We start from the raw sequence: 27608 nt of genomic DNA, 5'->3' as shown, positions 1-27608 counted from the left end.
ATGAACAACTGTGGAGAGCACGGAGTCTTGTATAATCAGCAGACTGTTTCATTTTTAGTTTTGTTTATTTCATGTTCCATATAAACTCACTGTATATTCAAGAGCTGGAGTTATATTTTTGAAGGGGTAAAGAAATTTGACAAAGATGTAGATTATTCATATTTCTCGACAAATTTCTGTTACACCCCTATTCATTCTTGTTTCACACTGTTGTTCTTTCAGATCTGCGTACACAATGTCAGCATTGAAGCTGCCTTGTGACCCAGAACCAGACCCTGATCCACTAGCCTGTCTGGAAGCCTTAGGACCGACCTCATCCTTCCCAGATTCCATTGAGGCCTTGGACTTTATCGACTCTGAGAGCGTCACCACACAGGGAAGCAAGGAGAACCTCTTGGACATCGATGACTACGCATCCGTCAAAAGAGACGCCTTGGACACCGATAAGCTCAACCAATTGAACAATAACACCGTGTACGCCGACATCTCGGAACCTCCGTACCAGAGCATCGACAGGGCCTGGCTGAAGTCAGGACGCAAAGCCATGGCGATGGCCAACACGAACCAAAGCAATCAGACACAGTCGGTGGCCATCATCGAAGATGACCCCTTGAACCCTGACTATGCAGCAGTTAAGCATGTGGTCACCTTCTCAGAACCCCACACCCCGCCCCTTCCTATCAGAGACATACCAGTCAGGGACACACCAGTCAGTGACACGCCCCCTGAACTTCCCCCACTGGAGGTCAGGAGAAGACCCCCTTCGGAGACCCACTCCCACTCATCACCACGCTCCAGCAAAAGCAATAGCGGTTCAGACTTTGATATTAACACCAGCAGGACTAAAGTGATTTGTAATGATAGGGTCAAGTTTGGGTCATTGGATCCCAGGAAACTTGAGGATGTGACACCATCAAGATTCAGGAATGGGCGCTACGAGAACCCCTGGGAGACGTGGAGGTTCCCTTCCTTAGGCAATACACTTAAATGGTTTTTCTTAAGTAAAAACAACAGCAGCGTCCCATCAAAGTCGGTTAGTATCTTAACAAGTGCTTGGGGCTGTTTCATAAAGCTGTTTGTAAGTTACGAACAACTTTACGCTTAACTTCTAGGGTACCAATTACTGTTGTTCCCATGAGCTAAAGTTAAAATATTATCTTTGTAGATCAAAATTTCTATATGAACAGGCTCCTGAATAAAAAAAGTATGATTTATCAACTTTTGCTCAGGATTGTAGGAAATACACTCCTACTAAAAAAAGAGTGGTATATATGATTTACCACAAGAAGAGATCACTTGCTATGTGTCTGAAGTCAGACATTGTAAAGCCATGCATAACTTACAAACAGTTTCATGAAACATCAGCCAGGTATTCTATACTTGACAAAAGCCTTTTCTTGGTTTCTTTTTTCTTTTAAAAAATCTATTAAAAATACCCCTCTTCTCTCCTTTCTAAGCTACAGAATGGTTAAATTAACATGTCAGGTGAAAAATTAACTTCATATTTTCAGGGGCGACCTATCACAACATGATTCATAAATCTGCAACATTGGATAAGCTTTAACATTGCAATGAATGAGAATTTCCAGGACTCCTTTTTCAGTTTCCACGGCTGAGCCCCTGTGTAATTTTTTCCCTGTAAGCTATAGATTTATCTCGACTTGATCTACCATGTATCTATTCATTTGGGGAAGGGGTATCAGGATGGGGGCTCTTAAGTTACATCTCTGTGAATAAAATCAGTATTACAAGTGTTTAATGTAGTTTTTAATGCAGATGCTTTCATTGAGCCTCAAAATCATTGTATCTCGTATATGGAAACAAATTTATTCTCATGACTCAAAACCAGACCGGATGCAATTGAAAAAGTATATCAAGTGTGTTCTTGGCAGCTGTATGAAGAAGACACAGAAGCATGGAGAAGACTTTAGCCGTTTGTTCATTGAAGTAAGATTGGTTTGCTCCTAATTCTTTATCTTGTCTGTGACCCTTTTCCAATCACTCCCATCTCCCAAATCAGTTGTGTCACCCTTGTTGGAATCGATCTAAAGTGATGGCGCTGATTCATCCATTTTAGATCCGATCCGGTGACCTCCCAGGGCACGGGAAGCGTTGGAAGGACTTCTTTCAGACAGGTCCAAGATTGCCATTCAGGGGAGTGTCTCAAGAGACATCTTGTCAGGGGTTAATCACTGGTGATATGCTCTTAGCCAATTAGATGCAAGGATTTCAGTAGCTTATAACAGTTATCGGTGATTTTCTCCAACTTGTTTGGTCCATGAAATGCTCCCTTGTTTTCATCATTGTGTACCTTGAAGCCACTTTCACATCAGGTTCTTTGAACTTGTTCCCTACAGGTCTATGAGTGAGTTAAGGATTGATAGGATTTCAGGGGCCCATTGCAGAAAGAGTTGCGTTTAAACGCAAGTCAAAAAATCAATTCGCAAGTCCCAAATGCGCGCTGTTGATTGGTTGAAAATCAAGTTACGCATGATTTTTTTAGAGTTGCGATTGATTGCAACTCTTTCTGCAACGGGCCCCAGGAAAGTTATTGATTTAAAGTCTTTTCAGTGATTGTTACTGACAAATTTGCAGTTATCCAATCAAATGCATAGATTTCAGTAGCTTATAACACTTGTCAGTGGAAATCGCTGATTATATATATTTTGTGAAACTGTATCCTAGTTTTTGCTTCATTATGCTCCTTGAGGCTACTTTCACATTCAGGTTCTTTGTACTTCTTTACTCTGACCAATCACATGCAAGGATTTCAGTAGCTTATGACAATTGTCAGTAAAAATCACTGACTGTAAATACGTTTCACAAAATGCTGCCCTAGTCTTTGCTTTATCATATTCTTTGAAGCTATTTTCACATGTTGTTCTTTGAACTTCTTCACTCTGACCAATAACATGCAAGGATTTTAGTGGCTTATAGCAGTTTTCGTTTTTTTTTCCTGAGTATTTGTTGTACCCTGTGATCTTAGCTTCAATGTGTCCCTTGAAGCCACTTTCACATCAGGTTCTTTCCATTCCTTTCCCCCTTTACTGGGTAAAGGATTACAGGGATTTCTGGAAAGTTATTAAATTCAGTCATGGCTTTTACAGATGTCTGATGATGTCAGGGAATATTAATTCTCTTTCTAGAAAATCGATCGAGGCTTAAGATCACGATGAACCAACGTCTGTAATCCATATCAGTTTAAAACTCAAATAAAATAAAATCTCCTGAGCTCGTGTGTTAAAATCCATGTCACATTTGATTGAAACAGCATACATATTTGGCTTAGCAGTGACTTTAGGAGCCGTGGATACTCTGTTTTTGCGTAAAAGTACATAAACCCTTTTCATTTATATTGGATTTGCCAAATCGTTCTTGCTAAAATAACTTCAGCTGGTATCAGCCATGTAAAAGTCACTATTCATCATGTCTGCATCGGAGTATGACTTGCATGTTATAATAAAATCAACTTCACGGCCATGCAAAGAACCTTATCTTGATTCAGAAAAAAGGGTCTGCATGGACAGAATGCCTGTGAGCTGAAACTGTGTGACTGCAATGCAGTAAGCTAGGAGATTGGATTATTTGATTTTGCTATCAGAAATGTACATGTATACTGTAGATTTATTTCAGTTAATACATACATGTAGCTGATACAGGATACTTTGTAAAAATCAAATATTTCCAGCACTAATATTGTTGGGATATCTTTATACATTGTACACCAAGGAGAACCAACACAGATACATTGAAGACATACCAATACAGTAAGAAAAGAAAATCAGATATGATACCCCCATTGCACGGATCATTTTTGTCTCACCTGCGAAGCAAAGTGAGACTATAGGCGCCGCTTTTCCGACAGCGACGGCGGCGGCGGCGTCAACATCAAATCTTACCTGAGGTTAAGTTTTTGAAATGACGTCATAACTTAGAAAGTATATGGACCTAGTTAATAAAACTTGGCCATAAGGTTAATCAAGTATTACTGAACATCCTATTAGAGTTTCATGTCACATGACCAAGGTCAAGGTCATTTAGGGTCAATGAACTTAGACCATGTTGGAGGATTCAACATCGAAATCTTAACCTGAGGTTAAGTTTTTGAAATGTCTTCATAACTTAGAAAATATATGGACCTAGTTCATGAAACTTGGACATAAGGTTAATCAAGTATCACTGAACATCCTGCCTGAGTTTCACGTCACATGACCAAGGTCAAAGGTCATTTAGGGTCAATGAACTTTGGCCGAATTGGGGATATCTGTTGAATTCCCATCATAACTTTGAAAGTTTATGGATCTGATTCATGAAACTTAGACATAATAGTAATCAAGCATCACTGAAAATTTTGTGCAAGTTTCAGGTCTCATGATTAAGGTCAAAGGTCAATTAGGGTCAATGAACTTTGGCCGAATCGGGGGTATCTGTTGAATTTACCATAACTTTGAAAGTTTATTGGTATAGTTCGTTAAACTTGGACATTAGAGTAATCAAGTATCACTGAACATCCTGTGCGCGTTCAGGTCACATGACCAAGGTCAAAGGTCAATGAACTTTGGCCGAATTGGGTGTATCTGTTGAATAACCATCATATCTCTGTAAGTTTATTGGTCTAGTTCATAAAAAGTGGACATAAGAGTAACCATGTATCACTGAACATCTTGTGCGAGTTGGAGTAGTATTCAAAGTCAGCACTGCTGCTATATTGAACTGCGTGATGCAGGTGAGACAGCCAGAGGCATTCCACTTGTTCCATAATAGCGTAACAATATAATTATATTCTTGGTATTATTGAAATATGACTTTAAAAGGTTAAGAATTACATTTTTCGTGAATTCACAGCAATGAGAAAATTAAACCCCGCCAGCAACAAATGACAAAAAGGAGAAAAAGGTAGGTTGTTTTCCTACTGTTGCATTTCAAAATCATTCATGGCTCTGCTTTTAGAAAAATAACAATTAAGAGAGTTTTGTCTGCGATTTACAGTATTTTAATTTTGTATATATCGGGAACTGCAATTATTGTAGTTTAATCATTTTAAATTAATAGTACCATCTCATTAGATTAATAATACCATCTCATTAGATTAATAATACCATCTCAAAAATTCAGCTAAACTTTACAGCAACAAGAGAGATGATAGAGATGGACAAGAACAGGCAATTATAAAAGTTTCCCTACTTAAAAACAAAAACATCAAAATGGTCAAAACACTGTACATGTAATCCTCTACTCTGTAAATCAATACAGCGAACTAATAACCTATTTTGAAAACCTTTTGTATTCTGCATATTTCATATCTATATTTTTCATTTCTCAGTGATTCTATATGGCTCCTGGCTTCCTGCGATTTCCAGTGCTTAATCAGAGAAGATGTAATGTTTCTCAGCTACATACATGTGCAGTGTCTTCATGTACATATCACTAAATTTTGGCAATCATACCACTTTCATAATTGAGGGTCAATTCCGTTGACATTAACTGTCAGATAATGTCAGATCCGATTAGGAGATGTTTGGCACACGCAAATGCATTGTTTCCAGAATGATATCAAAGTGGAAAATAAAACCTTTGCTGATAACAACCGGGGATTCACAGTGCTCACTACAATGTCATGAAAATTGTTTTATTATAGAGAATCTTCATTTCACTTTATCGGGATGGAAACTTGTAATAATTCACCGTAAATTTGAAATCGACATTGTGCCAAAGTTTATGGTTGGTTTGTTTTACCAATCTTGCCTGGAATTGCTATTATTAGAATGGTCGTACCTGAAAATGAGGTAGTTTTGCAATACCCTGCCAAGTGTCGTTTGTATTTCAAATTTTCAATACAGTGCAAATACAGTAGCGCCCAAAATAAACTTGACAGATATCGCACGTGAAACGCGCTAATCGATGTGGGTCTGACTATCGCAATATTAACGTGCGTGAACGTTAGGCTAGTCTGTGGCAGATATCGCCGTGTTCTGGCCGGTGATTCGGCGCACGGCCACGGCCGCGAACTACTTTCTCGAGCTGCGATAATTTATCGCGATATGATTAGGACTCCAAATCAGCGAGCCTTTTTCTATACCATTCGCAAAGATTGTTTCTTTCAATTACATTTTCGATAACTGATTGGCTTGGAAAACAACTCACATGTAGAGATCAGCAGAATCGCTCTGCTTTAGAATACGAATCTAGTCCTAGAATCTACTCGGCCGCGCATTACATGCCCGTCCAGACTACTAGCAAACGATCTTGGTTACTAGCCTCAGTTCTCCGCCGGCCGTACGCGCGTGCGAAATGAAATGGGTTGATAGACGCTGACTACGAGTTTGTTTGCCAGTGCAGCTGTCCCAAGCAAAGCACTTGTTAACATTGTAATGATGAAAAGATTACTCACAATCGTCCCTCAGACCATGGACCTATTACATGCTCAAACCCAACCAATAATTATCCCTTTTATTCTTTCTTCCTTCTCCAGCTCTAGCTAGGGTCCGAGTATACGTCTTTGAAAATCCCCTTCATCTGCATGATGCTGACTCTTTGTTGGCTGAACCAAATCTCAAGGGCCGTATTTAGAGTCACATAGCTTTTTGCATCATCATTATTACTACTACTATTATGATTATCATACTCATCGATGTTATTATTAATTTTACCACTATAGCAGGGTTTTTTTCGAATGAGACCAGAGCCCTATAATTATTACAATTATTATTATTTGCAGTTATCAGTGCGATGCAACTGATTGTACCTCTCTATTAAAGAGGTATAACTTGAGCTTTACATTTGAAACAATTAAGAGAATAATTCGTCGAATTGGGAAGTCTTTAAATCAGTTTTCTGAGTAACATGTGATGACAGTGCTGGTTTTTATGATCGTGATGATCATGACGGTGATTGTGATCCTAATGATGTGGCAATGACAAGAATGGTGATGATGATAATTATGTTGAGATAATGATGATGGGATGGTAACAATGATCTTAATAATTGATCATTACATTATGAAATAACATAGGCGGCGGAAGCAGAGGACGGGGGGCGTGCCCCCCTAAATTTTATTGTTGATAACTTTTTTTGCTTGTCAATTTTGTTTCCTGCGTCCACTCTAAATTCACGTGGACCCTCCCTTGAGATGTTTAATGTTTTTGTTCCCCCTAAAATTTAGGTTGATGACCTTTTTTGTGTGTCAAAAAATTTAGGACCTCCCCTAAATGTTTTTGCTCCCGCCGCCAATGTGAAATAATCCCGAGAATAGCAAACAGTGATCATGGGCGGCGGATCAGAGGATATTTTGCGGTGGACAATTATTGATGCACCCTATGAAAATAGGATATATCCCCTGCTTCGGCCCCTCGGTGATGATTAATTAATGTTTTATGATGTTGACGGTGATGATAATGAAGGTGCCGAGAATGATTATGATAATCCTAAAAGTTTGATGATTATATGTCAATGATGATTATTGCGATGGTGATGACATGGCAGTGGGGAGGGGGCATGTATGCAGTTGTTTTTTGTTGAGATTCCATTTAAAAATTAAAGGTAGGTCCTATACTGAACAGTTTCACCGCGTGTTTCTCACCAAGGCGAACTTCTACTTCAAGCTATCAGTAATTACAGAGCTGCAACTCTTCAATTGGTTCGAGATTCCACCCATGAACCTCAAACAGTGAACGAATGAACAATAACCAGGTAACATAATAATAGCAAACAATGTCAATGGACAAATTTTTCTCCTTTGGTTTATTTATCGTATGGTTGCCATTACGTGGGCAAAAATTTGATTACATGGTGACTTCTTAAGAGTTAATTGCCTAAGTTTGGAATTTTTAAGGGGAAGGAAACGCACTGCATGGATTTCCCCAAGAAATATGATTTAAAACTTGTATTAGGTTTTTGGTAAGCTACATTTGTCAAAATTTTAAAGAAAAATTGAATTTTAGGATTGAAAGAAGGTTAAAAAGAGGATCTGTTTTCACATTCACAATTAGGCAACTGGTTGATCTATATACTTTTTCCACTTGTCCTTCCGAGCTAGCACACCTTTAACATGATGCCGACATGATGATAAGACCTACTCTTATTTACCTAATAGTTAATAGATATCGATTGACCTAAAGGCTATATATTTTCATAAACCACATCGGTATAACGTATGCATCCACATTTGCGAAGAATTTGATTTTCAATTTTGTACTTGACCCCCCCCCCCCCATAAACAGAAAATTCTGCAATTTCCCAAAGTTTAACCCTGGCCAGGCAGTATTAGAAAGTAATGAATAGATCAAATGCCAGTAAAAGAATAACAATAAAATAACCAGAGAACCAAATAAACGAAAATCCCTACTCCACAACCTGAGCCTCGAAAAAGAGAGGCTCTGCCAAAGACCAGGCAAATGCAGGACTTGTTCTTGTACTTTGTAGTTGTACCATGCCCATGGAGCTAACAAGTCAAAAGACGGTGGATACAGTCAACAGGATCAACGCGTGTGCAGCCGTCCGGACTTGGAAGATGTGATAAAACAATTCCACGGCACGCACAAAATTTACAATTTGAAGCCAGCCCCAGGATAAGGAGAAATATACCAAATCGCGAACAAATGACCTTTCTCCGTCGACAAGACAACAGTTAGATCTAATTTCATTAGATAGAGCTCGGTGTTGGCTTCAAATTGTAAATTTTGTGCGTGCCGTTTAATTTTCGTTTCACGAGTCTTAATATGGTATCTGCAAATTGCAAAAAGCAAAAATCAGTGCAGTCGAGGCATAAATAGAAAAAATTACGAGGTAATTAATTATGAGCAATAAAGTCATATTTTAGCGTTCAGAAAATTTTGAATACATTCAGACCAGGGGGGGGGGGGGGGGGGGGGGGTACTCACGAAATAAGGCATATGTGCCGCTGGAATGGGTCGCTTTTTTTTTTAAAGAAATCCCTAAACATGGGGTTTGATTTTACATTTTATGCTGAAAAATCCCTAAACATGGCCCTAATTTTAGATACTGGAATTAAACGTGGGTCCATATTCTCCATTTTTTTTTTTTGGGGGGGGTCAAATTTTAATAAATCCCTAATAATGGGTGCCTTTTAGCCAAAATGACCCATAATGGTTATTGGTTTTGAACCTTCAGCCGCACACCCCTGTCCAAATCTAAGTACCCCCCCCCCTGATGTAGAGGCAGAGGAACGTTTTGAACGAATAGAAAGGAAGAGAGTAGTTGGAGCCGAAATTGGGCACAACGAATGGTGAAAATAAAGTAAAATGAAATATAATAAAAGCCATTTTGTCAGGATTAAACCATGTTCTATATACGCAACCTTAGAATAATAATAAATATGGAATATACCAATATACGTTGTTATTACCCAACTGTTGGACCAGCTAGATTTGCAACAGGGGGGGGGGAGCTTTAACCAATTTGTCTAGTTTTTTCAAGTTATGTTTTATTAATAAATTATCACATACCAATCCTTAACATGATAGTGTTCAAAATAAATTAAAGATTAATGATAAATCATAATTATGATAGATTGAAGTGATCAGGATAATCTGTGAGAAAAAAAAAAGGAGAGGAGGAAGAGGACATGCATATTTTTCATTTACAAAAAAATCATACTATTACTGTAGTCACTTGCATCGCATGTAGGCCTATATCTTTACTATAATGTGATATATATTTTTTTAAATTTTGAATAGTTGAACTTGAACTTGCTTTTGATACAGTGACGTGAATGTTTTCATAATTTGTTATTTGGCAAACCTCTCCTTCCGCCGCCCCCCCCCCCCCGTTCTATTTATGTTTCTTCCATTTGTTTTTTGAATAGACAGATCCTTACCTTACTCTTTCTCCCCTCCATCTCCGAATTCTCAGAGTAATCACTTCCTTTCCGCTGAAATGATAGGGAAGGAGTGCAGCTCCTTTGTCTCCTTACATGGGGAGTTTCCCCATGACAAGGCAAAATGTATTCACATCAGGATGGGAGACCATCCTGATGTGCACGTTTAATGAAGAGCATACTTTCAAAGTAATGACATTTCAGAAACTTTTCAATATTTGCTGAGATTTGATATAAACGAGACGACACCCAAAACTTTTTTTCTAAAATCTTGTACCATTATTTGAGAACTCACATGGTGTCATTAATAAATCATGTTATCGACCTGGTACTCTTCATATACAGCAAATAAGATGTTCGATTAATTGATACACGTTCGTAAAAAGTAAAACACACACATTTATTTCATTGATTTATCTTTTTTGTCTTGAAGATAAAATAGGCGTAATTTCTTTTGACCATTCAGGCGTCCAGGGTTAATTCACATTCAAACCGCTACACAAGAGATCTTAGCATAGCTTCTTGAAAAGGATTCTTCCTATTGTTGGATGCTTTGTGATTTTCACCTTCGTCCATTGTTCTCAAACGTGCTAGACGGCGTAATTGACGAATATTGATCCCAGTCAGGTTCAACGGGTCGAAGTAGCTAGCTATATAGGGTCATTTTTAACTTCAACAATACACCAACACTTCTATAACACAGTACATGATAGACGCGCAGGCATATTTATGGCCAGATTATGGCCCACTCTAGACCCTTGCATGAAATCACCCGAAATCACTCAAATATGAGTTACAAGTATGCAGTGACTATATTTCTTAGTCAAGGTATATAAAATTTACTTCATCTCCTTAATTAGCACCTCAAAACCATTTTGAAACATGTCCTGATCATTCGATCATTAATCTGAGATGTTTGTGACTTCTCTTTTATTGTATTTCCTTTTCGCAGTTGACGGAATTTGAATGCTTCTATATTTCCTAGAGAGTTTATACGAAAGGTGTATGAAATATATTTTAACTCCTCAACACCTCTCGGCGAAAAGAAAGTAAAATAAAGAGAAGTCACAAACATCTTAGATTAAGGAACGAATGATCAGGACATGTTTCAAATTTGATTTGAGGCGCAAGGAGTTAAAATATATTTGATATACCTTTCTTAATGAGCTTTTTATTGGTGTGTTGCAAGAAACTTGCGATCAATTGCAAGTCTATTCTTGGTCCCTAAATCAATCACTATTATGTCTTGTAATTAATTGCAAATTAGTAATTGATTGTTAATCTGTGCCTTGAAACACGAAGTTAATACCACGGTCACATTTGATCTACGGCGGCCGTACGGCGAGTCGAAAACAGCCGTTTTATTCATTTTTATTCTAGCCACCTGTGTCATGTATGTATAGCTAGTACAAAAAAAATGTTTTAAAACGGCTGTTTTCAACTCGCCGTCGTAGAGTAAATGTGACCAAGGTATTAATCTGGTTTGCTCAGCTAACGTTGTAAAAATCAGTTGTGAAATTGTAACAGAATATTTGCAATTGAATCGCAAATATTTTCTTGCAACACCCACTAAGAAATATATATATGAAACATTATTCCGACAACGGCAAAAGGATATAAAATAGAAGTCATAAACATCTCAGATTAATGAACGAATGATCAGGACATGTTTCAAAATTGTTTTGAGATGCTAAAGAGTTAAAATAATACCTTTCGATATGAACTCTCAAAGAAAGATAAATGAAGCACTATTCCGAGAACGGCAAATAGGAAACAAAATAAAAGAGAATTCACGATTTTAATCACGAACATCTCAGATTAATGAACGAATGACCAGGATATGTTTCAAAATTGCTTTGAGATGCTAAGGAGTTAACATATATTTTATATACTTTTTGTTATGAACTCTCTAAGAAATATAAAAGAAACATTCCGACAACGGCAAAAGGAAATGAAATAGAAGTCACAAACATCTCAGATTTAATTAACGAATGATCAGGACATGTTTCAAAATTGTTTTGAGATGCTAAGGAGTTAAGATACTTGATTTACCTTTTGTTACTCTCTATAGAAATAGAAAACATTATTCTGACAACGGCGAAAAGGATATGAAAAGAGAAGTCACCGTGATGTTCCCCCTCCTTTTGTGTTTAAATATCACGCAATGAGCTAATAATGCCAGAGCACAATTATTATAAACAAATCCTGTTGGTGTTACCATGATATGACCTGGAAATTTTGCTCTTCGAAATTTCAGAGCATCTATGTCATCCGCGGGTAGGATTACTTCTCCCTTACTGCATAGCATACTTGTCTTCTACTCTGTTTTTAATGCTGCTGAATCTTTTTTCTATCAAATCTGATTATACCAAAGTAGGCATTTGTTATTTTTTTTATAATGCAATTTAACATCCACGCTTCGAGCGGGAAGAAAAATTATTTAAAATTTGCGCGCTCTGCAAGACTGCAAGTGTTATATACTTCGCGTGCAATCATCGCCCCCCCCCCCCAATAAATCCCGGCTACGATAGTACTACACTATCAAATGATCTTGAAGACTTGACAGAAACAGGGGCGCGGATGCAGCTTCCGCCAATAAGGGGGGGGGGGTATTTTCATCCATTTCCCTGAACTGCTGAACTGCAGGTAAAAGCTGATTTTTTTTGTGGTTCCTTTGAACAGTTCAAGATGTAGCCGTGATAGTTACTTTAATTGCTTTATTCTTACATGTTACAAGTTCATGGTTGATACTATGCCGCCATGTCGAACGTCTGCTTCAAAATTATTAACTTATGCAAATTTCAAAATTCCTTTGCCCGAAAGCCTGGGGTCCTTTGCCCCATCTTCCCCTAACCTTACCTTTCTTGTGTGTAAGAATAAAGCTTAGTAACTGTCAGAGAGCTCAAAGAAATTAACTAACAAATTATATCACACAAATAAGAGTGAGCTAAAATATTGGGGGAAATAACATGTCGTTTGCCCTGGAAATTAAACATTGTAATGAGCAATGTTTGTGCCGAAGATGATTGTGTATCACGGTTTGTATCTCGGTTTGTATCTCAGCAAAAAAAAAATATATAGCGCAAAGCGTTAGCTGAAGTTATATATACTGGTCTGCTTACAGTGACTCATGAAGATGACATAGTTCAGCTCGAGCTGAAAATGATAGATCTGATCTGATACATTGAAATCTTTTCCAATAAGTTATACGAGCGCAAAGCGGGAGCTGATTTTTTTTCATCCTGATCTGGGGACAAATTAAAGGACTATCTTTATGCATATCGCTATTTAATTGTGTCATTCTCTTGTGGTTTCTCAAGTCGTATTACTTTCTGTGTATTTATATGCGTGTCTCCCCTCGCTTTGCCAATCTCTCTTACAACATCACATAACATCACAACACAGAGGTACAACACCCGCGTATTATCTTGTATCCACTAGCACTGGCGGATCCCGGGGAGGGGGCACAGACAACCCTTGCCCCCCCCCCCCCACTTTCGAGAAGCACAATTAAAATTTGTAATGTAAATTTGCCGTGAAAACAAAAATGCTTTTTTTGAAAGTGAACATTTAATTTTTTTTTTATTTCTGCTTCAGCTTGTCAAAATTTTTCTTAGACGAAATGTCATAATTTTGGGTTGAAAACCTTTTTTATCATGTTATTTTTATTTATTTTTGCTCTTGGACAAAATGTCTTTTAGGTTGAAAACAAACTACACGCATTTAAAGAAAGTGAAACACGATAAGACAAATGAGAATTCTTAAAAAGTGACACTAGTTAAAACGAGTATATTAATGAATCATGGGGAAAACAACTGAACTCAAATCAGAACGGATCGAGCATTCTCATGATGGCACGAGACGACGAGTGTTCTGGCATCTCCGAGGTCTGGTCAAACCAAGTCAACTTCCGAGACTTCTTCAGTTGTTGACTTGTCAACTAGCGCACCTTTAATCAACCCAAATCGACACCCTTGGATTTCCTGGATTTCGATCTCCAAGGGGGTGGTAAATTTCAAAATATTTACACGAGGTTTTAGTAAAACATCGGCGCGCCGATTCATCTTATTATGACAATCTTCATGATTATTGCGCTATTATCGCGTTCGTTATCGCAATAATAATGCGACGTAAGTCTACGAGGTACTTTTTTTTTGTTTTTGTTTGATATCCTTCCGCGCTGGCAATAACGCGCGTGAACGTTAATGAAAAAATAAACGCAGTGCGGGCCGTGCGGCGTTACGTGCGTTAAGGGTGTCAACTTTATTTTGGGCGCTACTGTAATTATGGTTTGCCAGTGATTTTGCCACTGCTACTATTTGGATGAAACTTGAATTTGCCACTGCTAGTAATAGTTGGATGTAACTTGAATATGAAACATGCGATGCAATCATACACGCCGTCCTCTGGCCATCACTACCGAATTTATCAAAGCTGAATATATGTAATTTGATATATATTGTTTTAACATTTTGTAGATTTTTTTCTTGGTGATAACGTCATTATTGTATTATTTCTTATGGTTGGTTTGATTAGTGATAATATTCATTCAAGAGAAATTTGATGGGAATTTAAGCTGTTACGGTTGAAGGTGTAGTGATTGCCCATATGTGAATGTACGGTAGCATGAAGTGCCTGCATGTCTCATGCCTTTTTTTTTTATCACGAGGAAAATCACTCAGTTCATCCAGGTACTGTTCAGAATAGTTTATATCTGATTCGGATGCAGATAGCAAGCATCGTAAAGCGAGTTTGGAACCGAGCGTGTTAAAGTTGTCATGGTTCGTATGGTATTGCCATTAGCATGGAAATATTACAAACACATCGTGCCTTGATCTTGTTATATATAATATGGGCATGCAATAATGCATTCCGGCTTAAAAGAATTCCGATCAAGCTCATTAGAGTGAGCCACGTTCAAATTGGCAACGAGCTCAAGGATTATTGCATTATCATCTTTGATATATTATTCACTGTTCATGTATGAGCTGAGAGTCATTCATAATGTAGTTTTTAGGGGGATGTGCTTTTACCATTTGGATTTGGAAATGTGGGGGGGGGACCTATCGGGTGCTTTAATCGAGTAATTAATAGGAACTAGTAACGTGTAATAGATAACTTGCTACTTTTACAGGAGGATAATTCAATTACTGTGCAATCGGGGTACAACGTTTTAATTCTATAAATAACTAGATCTTTGAAGGCTATATTTAGGTTAATCTCTTGTGTACTATGTATCAGGTCTGACTTCCTTGTTACTCAACATGGGATACTAGCATTTGATCCACAGAGGTATTGCTGTATACATGTAGTATGCCAAACATATATTTTTTAATATTCAATCATAATTTGAGCCAAAATGCCTGCCTAAATTATTTCTAAATTTCAAAAGAAAGAAACAAAAATAAGCATTCTTGAAAAAAGAGCGCTTGAATATTATTGTTGAAAATTTGGATACTCTGATCATAAATGCAAATCTTTTATTCAATAAATAATTATATGTTTTGAATTCCTAGTGACTAACTGTCAAACCCTTCCCAAACTGTCAAACACTTCTTTAATGCAATGGCAATTTTTACTGCGATTTTCAACTTTAACTAGTATCCTAAATGGGAAGTCTACCAAGTTAGTTTGCTCCCTCTCCAGTATGTTAAGTAATTTACATGTAACTTTAGTTTTATTTTTCTCATTGCTAACAAAGGAATACAAAATCAATGTAAGTTTCATGAGCAATTGAGATGGATAGAAAAAAATAGAATTATTAACTTTAGAGGCACATATTCTACCGTGTAGTTTAATGTAGGCCATGGACTAACTCTGTTCCAAAATCATGGAAAGCTGAAAATTTCAGCATTTTCTTTACATCAAATGTTTCTTTAATATGATTTTGCTTTTTCTTCATGCTTTAATGATAAAGAAAACTGTTTCATTTATAATACCCAGAGAGTTATGAACAATGTAAGTGTAAAATAGGCTGATAAATTGAATATGTCATTGTGGAAATTTATGTCACAATTGACTATCCATAGTTTTAAACACAATCAGAGTTTTAAGTAAACTAGACTACAGAGTATGGGCCAGAATATATAGATAGGTCCATTCTTCTCTCCCTTTTATCTTTATGCCAAAGCAGAATCACCCTTTAAATGATCCCCCTCCCCCACCAGGAATTTGGGTTAGTGTAACACTAGAGAGTTGTCAATGGTCGGTATGAGGAAGGGATTATTAAATTCTATCGCATCATCGCGCCTAATAAAAGACAAAGGAGGTATTTCGAGGTTCCTTCATACCATTCAGGATTAATGAGATCCCATTTCCTCCCATCTCAATGAGATGACAGGGAGCTATTTTTGTCACATTGATAGAGGGCAGGCTTTTTATTTCCTGGCTTTTTTTTTGAGGATCTCTCCATGGAAGCTGCTCACATATGAAGTCACATATTGAAAGTGGTCATAATTCCCTTGATTATTTGATGTATTTTCCTCAAACCTTCACCACTATTTTTCTTTTTTTTTAACTATTATTTGATAGGTTGGACCTACCCTTTAATTGGTTATCAGAATAGGACATTTTACCTGCTTTCAAATGACTGCAAACGCTTGAGCCATTCGCTTAATCTGACATTTTGATGTAATGTAGTTTTGGTATTTCATCTTAACTTGTGCCAAAAATTACCTTGCAAAAAGTTTTACATCCAGAGGTGTTATACATGCATATTTCAGATGTAAAGTTGTTTGTTAAATACTAGTACTAGGACAGTAGCGTGCCTAGGATTTTCCAAAGGGGGGGGGGGGGCAAATTCGTCCGCAAAAAGATTTGACAAGCAAAAAAAAAGGTCTTCAAGTTCATAGGAGGGATCAGTTGTGACTCGTGGGGGGGGGGGGGGGGGGGGTCTGCCCTCCCATTGGTACACTAGTTTACTAGGATGTTACTTTGCCTCTTTTGCACCCAATATTGAACGTGTCCCTTGCACATGTAAAAGTGGAGTCAAATGGGATGGGTAAGGGGGAGGGGGGGGGGGTCATCAGCGGTAGATGTAAAGTTGTTTGTGTAATGACTTTACACAGGTGTGTTTAGGGTATCACTGCTTCTTCTGCAGTGCCAATATTGAACATGCCTTTTACACATGTAAAAGTGTGTGTGTAATGGTATGGGTAGGAGAGGGGGGGGGGTCGTCAGCGGTAGATGTAAAGTTGTTTGTGTAGTGACTTTAACAGGTGTGGTTAGGGTATCACTGCTTCTTCTGCAGTGCCCAATATTGAACATGCCTTTTACACATGTAAAAGTGTGTGTGTAATGGTATGGGTAGGAGAGGGGGGGGGGTCGCCAGCGGTAGATGTAAAGTTGTTTGTGTAGTGACTTTACACAGGTGTGTTTAGGGTATCATGCTTCTTCTGCAGTGCCCAATATTGAACATGCCTTTTACACATGTAAAAGTGTGTGTGTAATGGGATGGGGAGGGGAGGGAGGGGGGGGTTCATCAGCAGTAGATGTAAAGTTGTTTGTGTATTGACTTTACACATGGTGTGTTTGCTTACTAGTGTATCACTGCTTCTTCTGCAGTGCCCAATATTGAACATGCTCTAACACATGTATGTAAAAGTAGGTGTGTAATGGATGGGAGGGAGGGAGGAGGGGGGGTCGTTAGCAGTAGATGTAAAGTTGTTTGTGTATGTTTTTTTTCACTTCTACATGTAGGTTTTTTTAATACTAGTTAGGATGTAACCTTTACGCTTTTGCACTCAATATTAAACATATATCCATTGCACATGTAACACTGGGAGTTGAATGGATGGGAAGGGAGGGGGGGTCGTCATCAGTAGATGTAAAGCTGTTTGTGAATTAAATTAACGCATGAATGTTAGACATACTTGTATCCCTTGCGCATGTAAAAGTTAGAGTAAAGGAGGGGGTCAGTCATCGGCAGTAGAGGTGAAGCTTTTTTATGGTTTGTTATTTTGTGCTCACTTGTGAGCCTGTGTATTTTACTCTCATTTTCTGTCTCCAACACTCAATGTTGAACAAATCTCCTACAAAGATGGAAAGAGGTTGGGGTAGGGAATACAGTAAGATGTATTTTTGCCATTTTCTGGAAATCATTCAGTAAACTTCAGGTTTCAAAATGTTATCTTCCAAGGGCTTATAACTTTAAAAATTTGTGATTGATTGTGATGGTGATTTCTTTATTGATTATGGCATGTTATATAGAATGGCCTTTATTATGGCATGTTATATAGAATGGCATTGATTATGGCATGTTATATAGAATGTTGACATTGTATGAAAGATATTGGAATTCAAAACTTTCCTATTTATAGTAAAATTCTATTTTTTTATCAATCTGACTGGTTGGGATGTCTTTGTATGCTCCAGTGCTAGTGTAAAATGGGCACTGCCACCTACCCCCCCCCCCCAAGTCTATGCTTTCTTTTACCCACAACTTTATTCTGAAGCCAACAAATAAGGAGGTTAACTTCACAAACTGGCCAAGAATGAATGAAGACACAAAATCTCCATCTCACTATAAACCGAGGGTGATGCCGGCGGGCCTCTATCTTCATTCGTTACACCCCCTGCAAGTGTTTAGAGCAGACAGCTGCTAATTGCCCTCCCCGTTCCTCTGGGGAGACGGTGGCCCTTCGTCGACACCGGTGACTAATCATCCCAAAGATATGACCAGAAACGCATAGATATAGAATCCAAGCTGATGACAGAGCGATTTCTAAACACTTTTAATCTGTTTACATTTCAATTACGAATTGACACTCCAAGTTTTGGTTGCTCTCCTAAACGCCTTCAGGTTTTTAAAGATTTTGAGTGAGTCCCGAGATGATTTAGTTTAAAAAGAACAGTGCACAGTAAAAAAAAAATTATTCAACATTGTTTAAACATTTAACCAAATGTTATAAAACATCCGAACAGTAGTATTAATTTATTAATTGACTGATTGACAAATTGAAGATTGCTCTTTATTTCATTATCTTTCAACATTTAAACAGTACCCAATCAGTTTACTACTTTTTAAAAGCCAATAAATTTTCATGTACAATTAAATTTGCATTTAAAACTCAACCTTCCAGAAGATGATTATTCACCAAAACAAAGCAATTTGTTTACTGTATAACTCTCCTTTGTTTACTGTATAACTCTCCTAAGTCAAATTTCTCCTACATGTAATGTCAAACAGATTTCTTTGGTCCTAATAGATTGCAGTTGAGCAAAGTTTTGTTTATTTGAATCAAGCTCGCACAAGTGCCATATGTTGAATTAATTCCTGTAAGCGGAAAAAGGCTGATCATTTTGACCTACATATACATTGAGTATTAAGAAAGATGAGTGAGAAGAAGCAGAGGGTTTTCATCTGTAAGGAGTGTTAACCCAAATGCAAAGAGCTACCCCCAATCTTTGGATAGAAGCGGAAAGCTTGCATGCTGATGATGATCAATTGATATGATTTAGAACTTGCTTTTCATGTCATAATGAGTTTAATATTCTCTGGATTCCATTGCATTATGGGAAGTAAATTCCATACACACTAATGCATGAGCATTAGTACCCAGACAGCATGCTAGCTGCATTTGTATGCATTTCTGGATTTGTGACTGTCTAGGAACTAGTACCCTTCTTGAGCCAGCTTTAAGATCTTCCTGAACATGTTTGATCCATTAAATATGCTGGTGAAATCCATCGTTAAGACTTAGAAGGGGGCAGGGGGATTCTAGGTGGTTCTCCGTCAGTTCTAGTTTTGCTTAATTTCGAGATTCTGGCCTAATCAGCCCTCTTTGGAATTAATCTCCCGATTCAAGAAACCCATTTACATCAGCCTGAATGGGGGTACGCTCACTGTAAGTCAGTGTCCAGTATTTTCACTTAAGTTCCTAGTTTGAGTACTATATGATGCCATGGTCTGTTTAGTGGAAGTGTCATGGTGTAGTGGTTCTGACCCTCGCCTTTCAATCAGTGGGTAGTGGGTTCAGATGCTACTCCAAACATTTAATTTAATTAAATTGTCAAAAAGATCACGCTGTCCATGTAAGCTACCTGTGATGAGTTTGACTTTGTTTATTCGTTCGTGGTCTAATCATTTTTACTCTTATTCAGAGGGTCATGGATTCAAATCCTACTCCAAACCGTAAGGTTTTCAATTCCCAAGGCTTTGTACAGAGTTTACTCGGTTGACATAGGCTGCTGATTATTCAAGAGAATGATGATGTGTTGACTATTTGTCTGTGGTCTAGTGTTTCTGACTCTCATATTTCAGTCAGAGAGTTGTGGGTTCAAATGCCACTCTTAACCGTAAATTTTTCAATTCTCACAGGCATTGTACAGATGATTTCGCGTACTTATCACGCATAAATTAGCATAATCACTTAATAGCAATTTGCATGAAATAAATTACTATACAATTTTGTAGATTTTGTCCCAAACAACCTGCATGCCAGTTTTCGGTGCGATCGTGCGGCCAACGGCCGAGATCTCAAGGCCCCCTCCCCTGCCGTATGAACTCCCAAACTACCCTGGCCTAGATAGGGTTAAGAGAGGAGCATTGCCTGGAAGAAGGTCAGTTCAAATATTAATAAATCCATGACTAAGTTGTGACTGAAGTTTCCTGGTTCCCGGCACTGCGGCTGAGCTCTCCGCCGTAGGTTTACAGGGGGGGGGGGGGGTTGGGTGAGTAACCCGTCTTTTTCAATATTCCTAATCCCGTATTACGGTCAAGGTTTTGAGATTGAAAGGTGTGAGGAGAGTTAAGGGATAGTTTGATCAGATCACTCTCTTGTCGTGCCATCCGAGCTAGTCTCCGGTGACAGCTGATTTTTCCGTGGCAGGTTTAAAATTCGGGTTATGCACCAAATTGATGATCCAAAGCCTGATGTGATTGACGAAGATAATACAGATTCCACAAATAAAACAGTTTACTCACTAAATCTGACTATCCAAAGCCTGATGTGATTGACGAAGATAATACAGATTCCACAAATAAAACAGTTTGTTTTTAATAAAGTTAGGCACTAATATCATGATTGCAATCCTGTAGCCTATAGGTGGGACAGGAATGGCCTGATCTTCATAAGCAAAGATTTGTCAGATATCCATCAAAATATCTTTGAATGTGTGAGAAAGGTACCACGATGCTGTCCAGAATTTTTCCAGTAGGCATGGTCTCCCTTGTACTGCTCAGGTGGGCTACAGATGCATTCTGCTTGCTGGGTGATGATCTGGCATGGTGTATAGCATACCTGTATTATTTGTCGCCTTTTTAGAAAGTTAATGACTTCCATTTTGTCTGAAAAAATTCAGTGACCTGTTTCGTATATTGTGTCACAATAACCAAATTTCAATAACAGATTTAAAACTACTGAAATCATTCAATTTGATTGGCTAGTAATAAACTTTTTTTTATAGAAACTTGGCATTTGTTATAACAAGTCTTTATGAAATGGGACCAGGGTCCTGTTTCATAAAGACTTGTTATAGTAACAAATGCACAATTTCTATAACAAATTTACTATCAGCCAATCAGATTGAAGGAATTCAGTAGCTTTTAACTGCTATTGCAAATTTGTTGTTATAACAAGTTTTATGAAATGGGCCCCAGGTATTTTTTATTATACATGAAGAGATGTTGTTAATACTCGGTCTGCACAGAAATAATTTTTTATCCTCTGGACAAAGGTAGAATTATCTCTATAAGAAGATTTACGTGTATGTAGTATAAAAAAATCATATTTTTTCTCCTCTTCATATCAAAGTAATTGTTCATAAGTCTCATTATGACATTGCATATTTTATCTCCTTCATCATGAAATGAGTTAACATTCATGTGAATTACCCCTGAGAAATTAAATCCTTCTTGTCCATTGAATCAATTAATATTACCTCTGTAATAAATCTACAGTTCTTTCAAGTAATAATTATCTTTAATATATGCAATTAATTACATTAATTACTCTTAGATCTTGTACCCTACATCTCCCCTTCCTTCCTTTGGGGAGTGACGCTGGGGCACCCGTGTAGGTCCCACTCTTTAAATCCATCAAGAATAATTGATCCTTATAGGTCATAGCAGTAATTGGGCTTCCTCTGATTGTTTGAGTTTACAGGTGCAGCTCTCCCTGTAGGAAGGTGTATCCAGTAATGTAATTAGGAGAAGAGGGCTGGCTGATGATAGATGTAAAGTTAAGGTTGTGTTCAAGCAGTGTATTGTTTTCCTAGGGAATCAAGGTCTTGAAGGTCATTACTGACATTGAAAACATTGGTACAAGAAGGCAAAAAGATGTGTTTGTTGATGATGATTATTGAATTTCAAGGAGCAAGGATAAGAGCTTGAACCCCACCACCCCATTGTCTAAACTAGCCCTGGTAAGTTGCAAAAGATCCCAAATTTATTCCTACTGGGTTCAATTCATGCAACATGTAATAACTCAAATAGATGAGGAAAAAGGAGCCCCAGGATAATGTTAATTTTCCCCTGAGTTCAATAGAAAGTGTCTTTTGGTACAAACAGGAATAGAAAAAATAACCCCCGTTCAGGAATGGGATGAGTTTTGAGTGTTATATAAATTTTTGATATGATGCTCACATCTTTTTTTTTTTCCATACACTGATATGATGCGGCTTTCTCTTTGGTTAATATGCTCATTTATTTTGGTTTTATTTGTATACACTGGGTAGTGTATATGATGCGCATTTTTCTTTGGCTATACCATAGACACTATTGATGTGATGCTCATTTATTTTCGTTTTTTTCCACAGACCCTAGACAAGACGTTACCAGTGCTAAAACCAGACCGCGATGAGATCAAAGTTCCACCCATTGACGGCGTACGGGTCACATGGATTGGCCACGCAACAGCCCTCGTCCAGTTCGATGGTATCTCGGTGCTGACCGATCCCATCTTCAGTGAACGCTGCAGTCCCATGCCATGGATGGGTCCCAGGAGGTATCGTCCCCCACCGTGCCAAGTCAAAGACCTTCCTAAGATCGATGCCGTCGTCATCAGCCACTCGCACTTCGACCACCTTGATGCCCCATCCGTGTCGGCCCTGAATGCAAGGTTTGGCTCCGATCTGAGGTGGTTTGTACCACTCGGTGTCCTGGACTGGATGACCAGCATGGGTTGCGAGAATGTCATCGAGATGGACTGGTGGCAGGAGAACTGTATCCCGACCCACAGCGACGTCACGTTCGCCTTCACCCCTGCTCAACACTGGGGGCAGCGTACACCCACTGATAGGTTCAAGACGCTGTGGGGCTCCTGGTGCATCATGGGACCAAACCATAGCTTCTTCTTTGCCGGAGATACCGGGTACTGTCGAGGCTTTGAGGAGATAGGAAGACGCTATGGGCCCTTTGATCTAGCTGCTATACCAATTGGAGCTTATGAGCCAAGGTAATGATAGAGATCAAAGCATGAGGTATAGGGCCTCACCGGATGATTTTTAATAAACTTCTGGTAACTGTCCAGGGTTAAAAAAATCAAATAACCTAATATGCTGCGAATTCAATTGTAATAGCAATCCTTTAGATCAGACAGAAATAGCTTGGTTTTTACGAGCCAGATGGTCAGTTATTTGTCAAGATATATTTCTATAATTTTGTTAGGAATTTTTCAGGCAGACATGGACACTGTGTGCTGCATGCTGCCGGCCGGGCCTCCCATGGGGTCTACCTTTGATATCTAAAATAAAGGAAGTTTAGTCAGTCCAAAGTTTCAATTTCAAATCACAAACATGACACTAATTTCAATAGTTGGAATACTAATCAGAGCTTATGAGCGAAAGGTTTTACCATAGAGGAAAACAAGGCTTTTGGGCAATTGATGAATGATTTTTAATGAATTTATTCAATAAAAATTTTCACTTCCAGTTTTGAAATAAAATGCCTGTGTAAAATGTTCAATTTGATGGTAGTTTCACAAGACTAGGAAAACATAATGAACATACAACAGACACATGCCATGAAACACAAAAGGAACAGGTTATTGTCTCCATTATCATGATCGGAAAACGATTTGGCAGACAGTCTACCCCTATCCCTTTTTTTAATAGAAATTGCATCATCCAGATATAATTGCATCTATTATATAATGAGAATCTCTTCCAGGCAAAATGTTTCATGGCTGTCATTCAAACTACATTCATATCCTGGGATCCAATTATTTTAGAAATGGCACATCAATTCCTGACCTAATTCTGGATCCTGTTTTGCCCGCATTCCACAGTTTTCTATTCTAGTTTTCCCCCATGATGCCTTGATGCCTTGATTTGGCATAACAAAATGGAATTAAAATGAAGAGAGGGATATGTAATTATCATAGATTTATTTGAAGAAGGGAATGGCGAGGCTCCTCTGCATCCTTAAAATCATTAACATCATCTGCTTCAGATGGTCATTATTCACTTGGCATAGCTCAGTTGGTCTACATATCTTATACCACATGGGCTATACTAATTTGGTCTACTATCAGCTTGGTCCAATTGCCGTTAGGGCTATACCACACTTCGTCTAATACCCCTTGGTCTAATTCTCATTTAGACTAATGCCCATTTGGTCGTGTGGTCCAGTGGTTAGAGCAATGGACTCATAATCGCAAGGTTGTGAGTTTGAATCCCCTCTCCGCCATTGTCTCCACTTTGATAAAAAATGCCAGAAAGTAATATCTGCCGTATATAAGGTCAGCCACTATTACTGATTAACCTAGACGTACATATAAAATGTTTCCGCGTTTCGTAATTATATAATATTGACTGGCCTTGAGGGGAACATCAAATATATTGCCAGCAAAAGAATCATATTGGCCCGAGTCTTTAGACGAGGGCAATATGGGTCTTTTAAGGGCAATATATTTGATGTTCCCGAAAGAAGAGCCAGTCAATATTTTTATTATCATCCAAATCAGATATCTAGAGCAAAAATCATGATAATGTGGATATTTCTTTTAAAAATAGAGTTCTATTGTGTCATGTTAATATCGGTCTAAGCTCTGCACTTTACCATTATGACGTACTTGCAAGCGCTCGGATCCAGCGTTGTCTTTATTATGACGTATATTGTTGGTGGGCGGATCCTTATTAAGCGTATCTCTTTATACGCATCCACAAATGCCCGGATGTGAGACCAGGGAAAATACAAAGGTATATTTTGCGTCGTCTCTGCATGCAAAGTAAATACGCGCATTGAGACCGAGGAAAATACAAACAATATACCTACCCTTCCCAATATTCAGAAAATGTAGGGCAATACGGTTTTGTAAATGACCAGCTCAGATGTCTGATACGGGTGATAATTGGTTTATACCATGACCAGTGAAACATATATCGAATTGATACAAATATGTCATCCTCTTTTGCAAATTATAAAAATTACTCTGGCATCTTAAAAAATGGCACTCCAAAATTGAGAAATGGCTTTCATGAATTATGTTGTGTGGGTTTTTTTTGTAGAGGGGGGGGGGGGGGCAATAATAGCAATTAAAAACAGCAAAATAAACTCAGGACTATTTTCATGTTTTTCTTTATTTTGAGGGACCAGTAAATTTTAGGTTTGGACTCGTAAAAAATGGAATAACTAGGCATCTGCTGGTCCAACATGAACAGGTTGGACCAGTAGAAAAAAAGGGGTTAGTGTGGAGCCCTGCCATGTAGATTAAGAAGGTGTCAAAGTGGATATTAGACAAATTAATAGTAGGCCCCTATAGTCAATAAACTTCAAATAAGGCAACATGGTATCGGCTTAATGACTATTGGAGCAAAAGGTTAGTAGACATACTCGTTGTAGACAAATTATAGGATAAGGCCATGTGGAATGAGACCAGACGAAAAGTAGACAAAGTGTAGCCTATATGCATTAGCTGAAAATATGACAATGGTGAATGGTTGAAATGGCAATTAGACCAAATGGCTTCTAGACTAGTTGTAGATGAAGTAGGATTGGTCCATGTGGGGATGAGACCAAATGGAAGGTAGACAATATGAGTGTAGACCAGTCCATTCGGCAATTTACCATGTGAACACACGGAGTGAAACCAGTCTTGACAGTCTTCCAAACCACAAGAACACACCTAAATCTTGATAAAAATCTTTGACCTGATATCTATCTATCCCTTCATGGTGGACCTACCACTTCTTTTTACCCTTGGGATTCTTGTAGTCTTGCTAAAATCTGGGTGCAATCGAATGGTGTTGACTGTCTGAGTTTTCTTCCATTTGTTGAACTCAAACCAGATGAATGATAAACCATCTTTGCCTTTAACGGAGTTGGCTCTTGTATTGACAGATTCTATTGGCTTCAACTAATATACAGTATAGTGCACCATTGAACAGTAACCACTTTCATACCCAAGAAACAGTGATTTCAAGGATTTTTTGTCGTCCAGTTGTAAATTTTCTATGGAATCTTCTAATTCGATGGGCTTTTGAGCGTTGTTGCCTTGGTAGCGAACATTGGATAGTAATGTGATAGAAAATTTATGAAGCGGGGGCCCAGATGATTTTGGGTCAGGTGTAAAATGAATATGAATTGCATTCCATACAAAATTTCTGTACTGTTATGGTAGTTTATCATATCGATAGAATTGAACAATATGTAGATGTAAATTAAATCAAATTTGATAAGCATTTCTACAAATTTAACACTTATAATCAGATTATAAAAAATAGTGTGAAACTTCCCACACATATAGAACTACTACGTGCATCTATTAACAATGATCATGTCATTATCACTCCAGGGGCCCGTTGCATAAAACTTTTTACCTGTACCGGAGTTTTTGCCCTGTGTTAAAGTCAATGGCAGAAATCAGACTAACCTTAGTTTTCAGTTTTTACCAGAGTTTTCTCAGGTAAAAAGTTTTATGCAACAGGCACCAGCAATTGAACAGAAGGCAGTTCAACACTCTCTATTAGTCACTGACATAGATTTATACAGGATATGATGATTAAATCTATTTGTTCATACGACCTGTGCACTCACAGATCTTTAAATTTCACAGTTTGAAATCATTTGGATCATGAGCTATTCCGAATTCATCATTGATTTGCTCTACTTTAAGCAAAGCCCCTTACTGATTGCATGGCAGGGAATTCCTTTCTTACATCACGGCTGTGCTAAATGGGGCATATGAGAAATCCTGTCGTTCACCCCCCGTATCGGCAAACTTAGTTTAAGAGTGAACCAACAAACGCCTCCAAGTTGACAATAGAGGCAATACATGGTGTGTTACCCGGAGGTATAGGACGCATGACCAACATACAGCTTCCTATAAGCTCATCGTATCAGCCTCATCATAGTGTCGGTGTGGAAATTGATGTTGGCGTGTGATGCCGGTGACTTAGGTTCGTCTCTTCCTCTCTTACTGCTATCGCATTTGAACTGATTGTGCACCTTGCACCGCCATCAGGGGCCCGTTTCATAAAGAGTTACAACTGTTGTAGCTTTGCCATAATGGCAACTACCATGGCAACAGGGCTCAGCAGCCAATCGGAATCAAGGTTACCATGGTAGTTGCCATAATGGCAAAGTTACAACAGTTGTTACTCTTTATGAAACGGGCCCCTGATCCAAAAAGACTTGAGGAGAGAGAAAAAAAAGTCATCGAAAGAGGGGTATTAGAGAGTTAATGGATCAAATCAGATCAATGTGGATGAGATAAGCAAGGACCCTGAGAGGGTTCCGAAGAAGGGGATACCTTGGGAGGGTTTTCATGAAGCATCTTGGCCATTATATTCACCGACTAACATGCTGTGAGCCAAACAGATGGGAGGATTTCGG

At 38.3% G+C, this 27608-nt stretch overlaps 1 protein-coding gene across 4 annotated transcripts in view; it reads left to right on the top strand.

The window, feature by feature from the left end:
- The window catches only part of LOC121411877 (N-acyl-phosphatidylethanolamine-hydrolyzing phospholipase D-like), a 62036-nt gene that overhangs the window by 21925 nt on the left and 12503 nt on the right, over positions 1-27608 (top strand). For all 4 annotated transcript variants that reach the window (XM_041604763.1, XM_041604762.1, XM_041604761.1 and 1 more), the window contains exons 2-3: positions 223-1033; positions 22592-23229. In XM_041604763.1, coding sequence (XP_041460697.1) covers positions 236-1033; positions 22592-23229 — 1436 coding nt within the window. In that variant the 5' untranslated portion in view covers positions 223-235. The remainder of the gene's footprint in view (positions 1-222; positions 1034-22591; positions 23230-27608) is intronic.

Source organism: Lytechinus variegatus, chromosome 3 (genome assembly GCF_018143015.1).
Source record: "Lytechinus variegatus isolate NC3 chromosome 3, Lvar_3.0, whole genome shotgun sequence".
In the NCBI taxonomy this organism is placed as follows: Eukaryota; Metazoa; Echinodermata; class Echinoidea; order Temnopleuroida; family Toxopneustidae; genus Lytechinus; species Lytechinus variegatus.
This window is presented reverse-complemented; position numbering and strand designations above follow the sequence as displayed.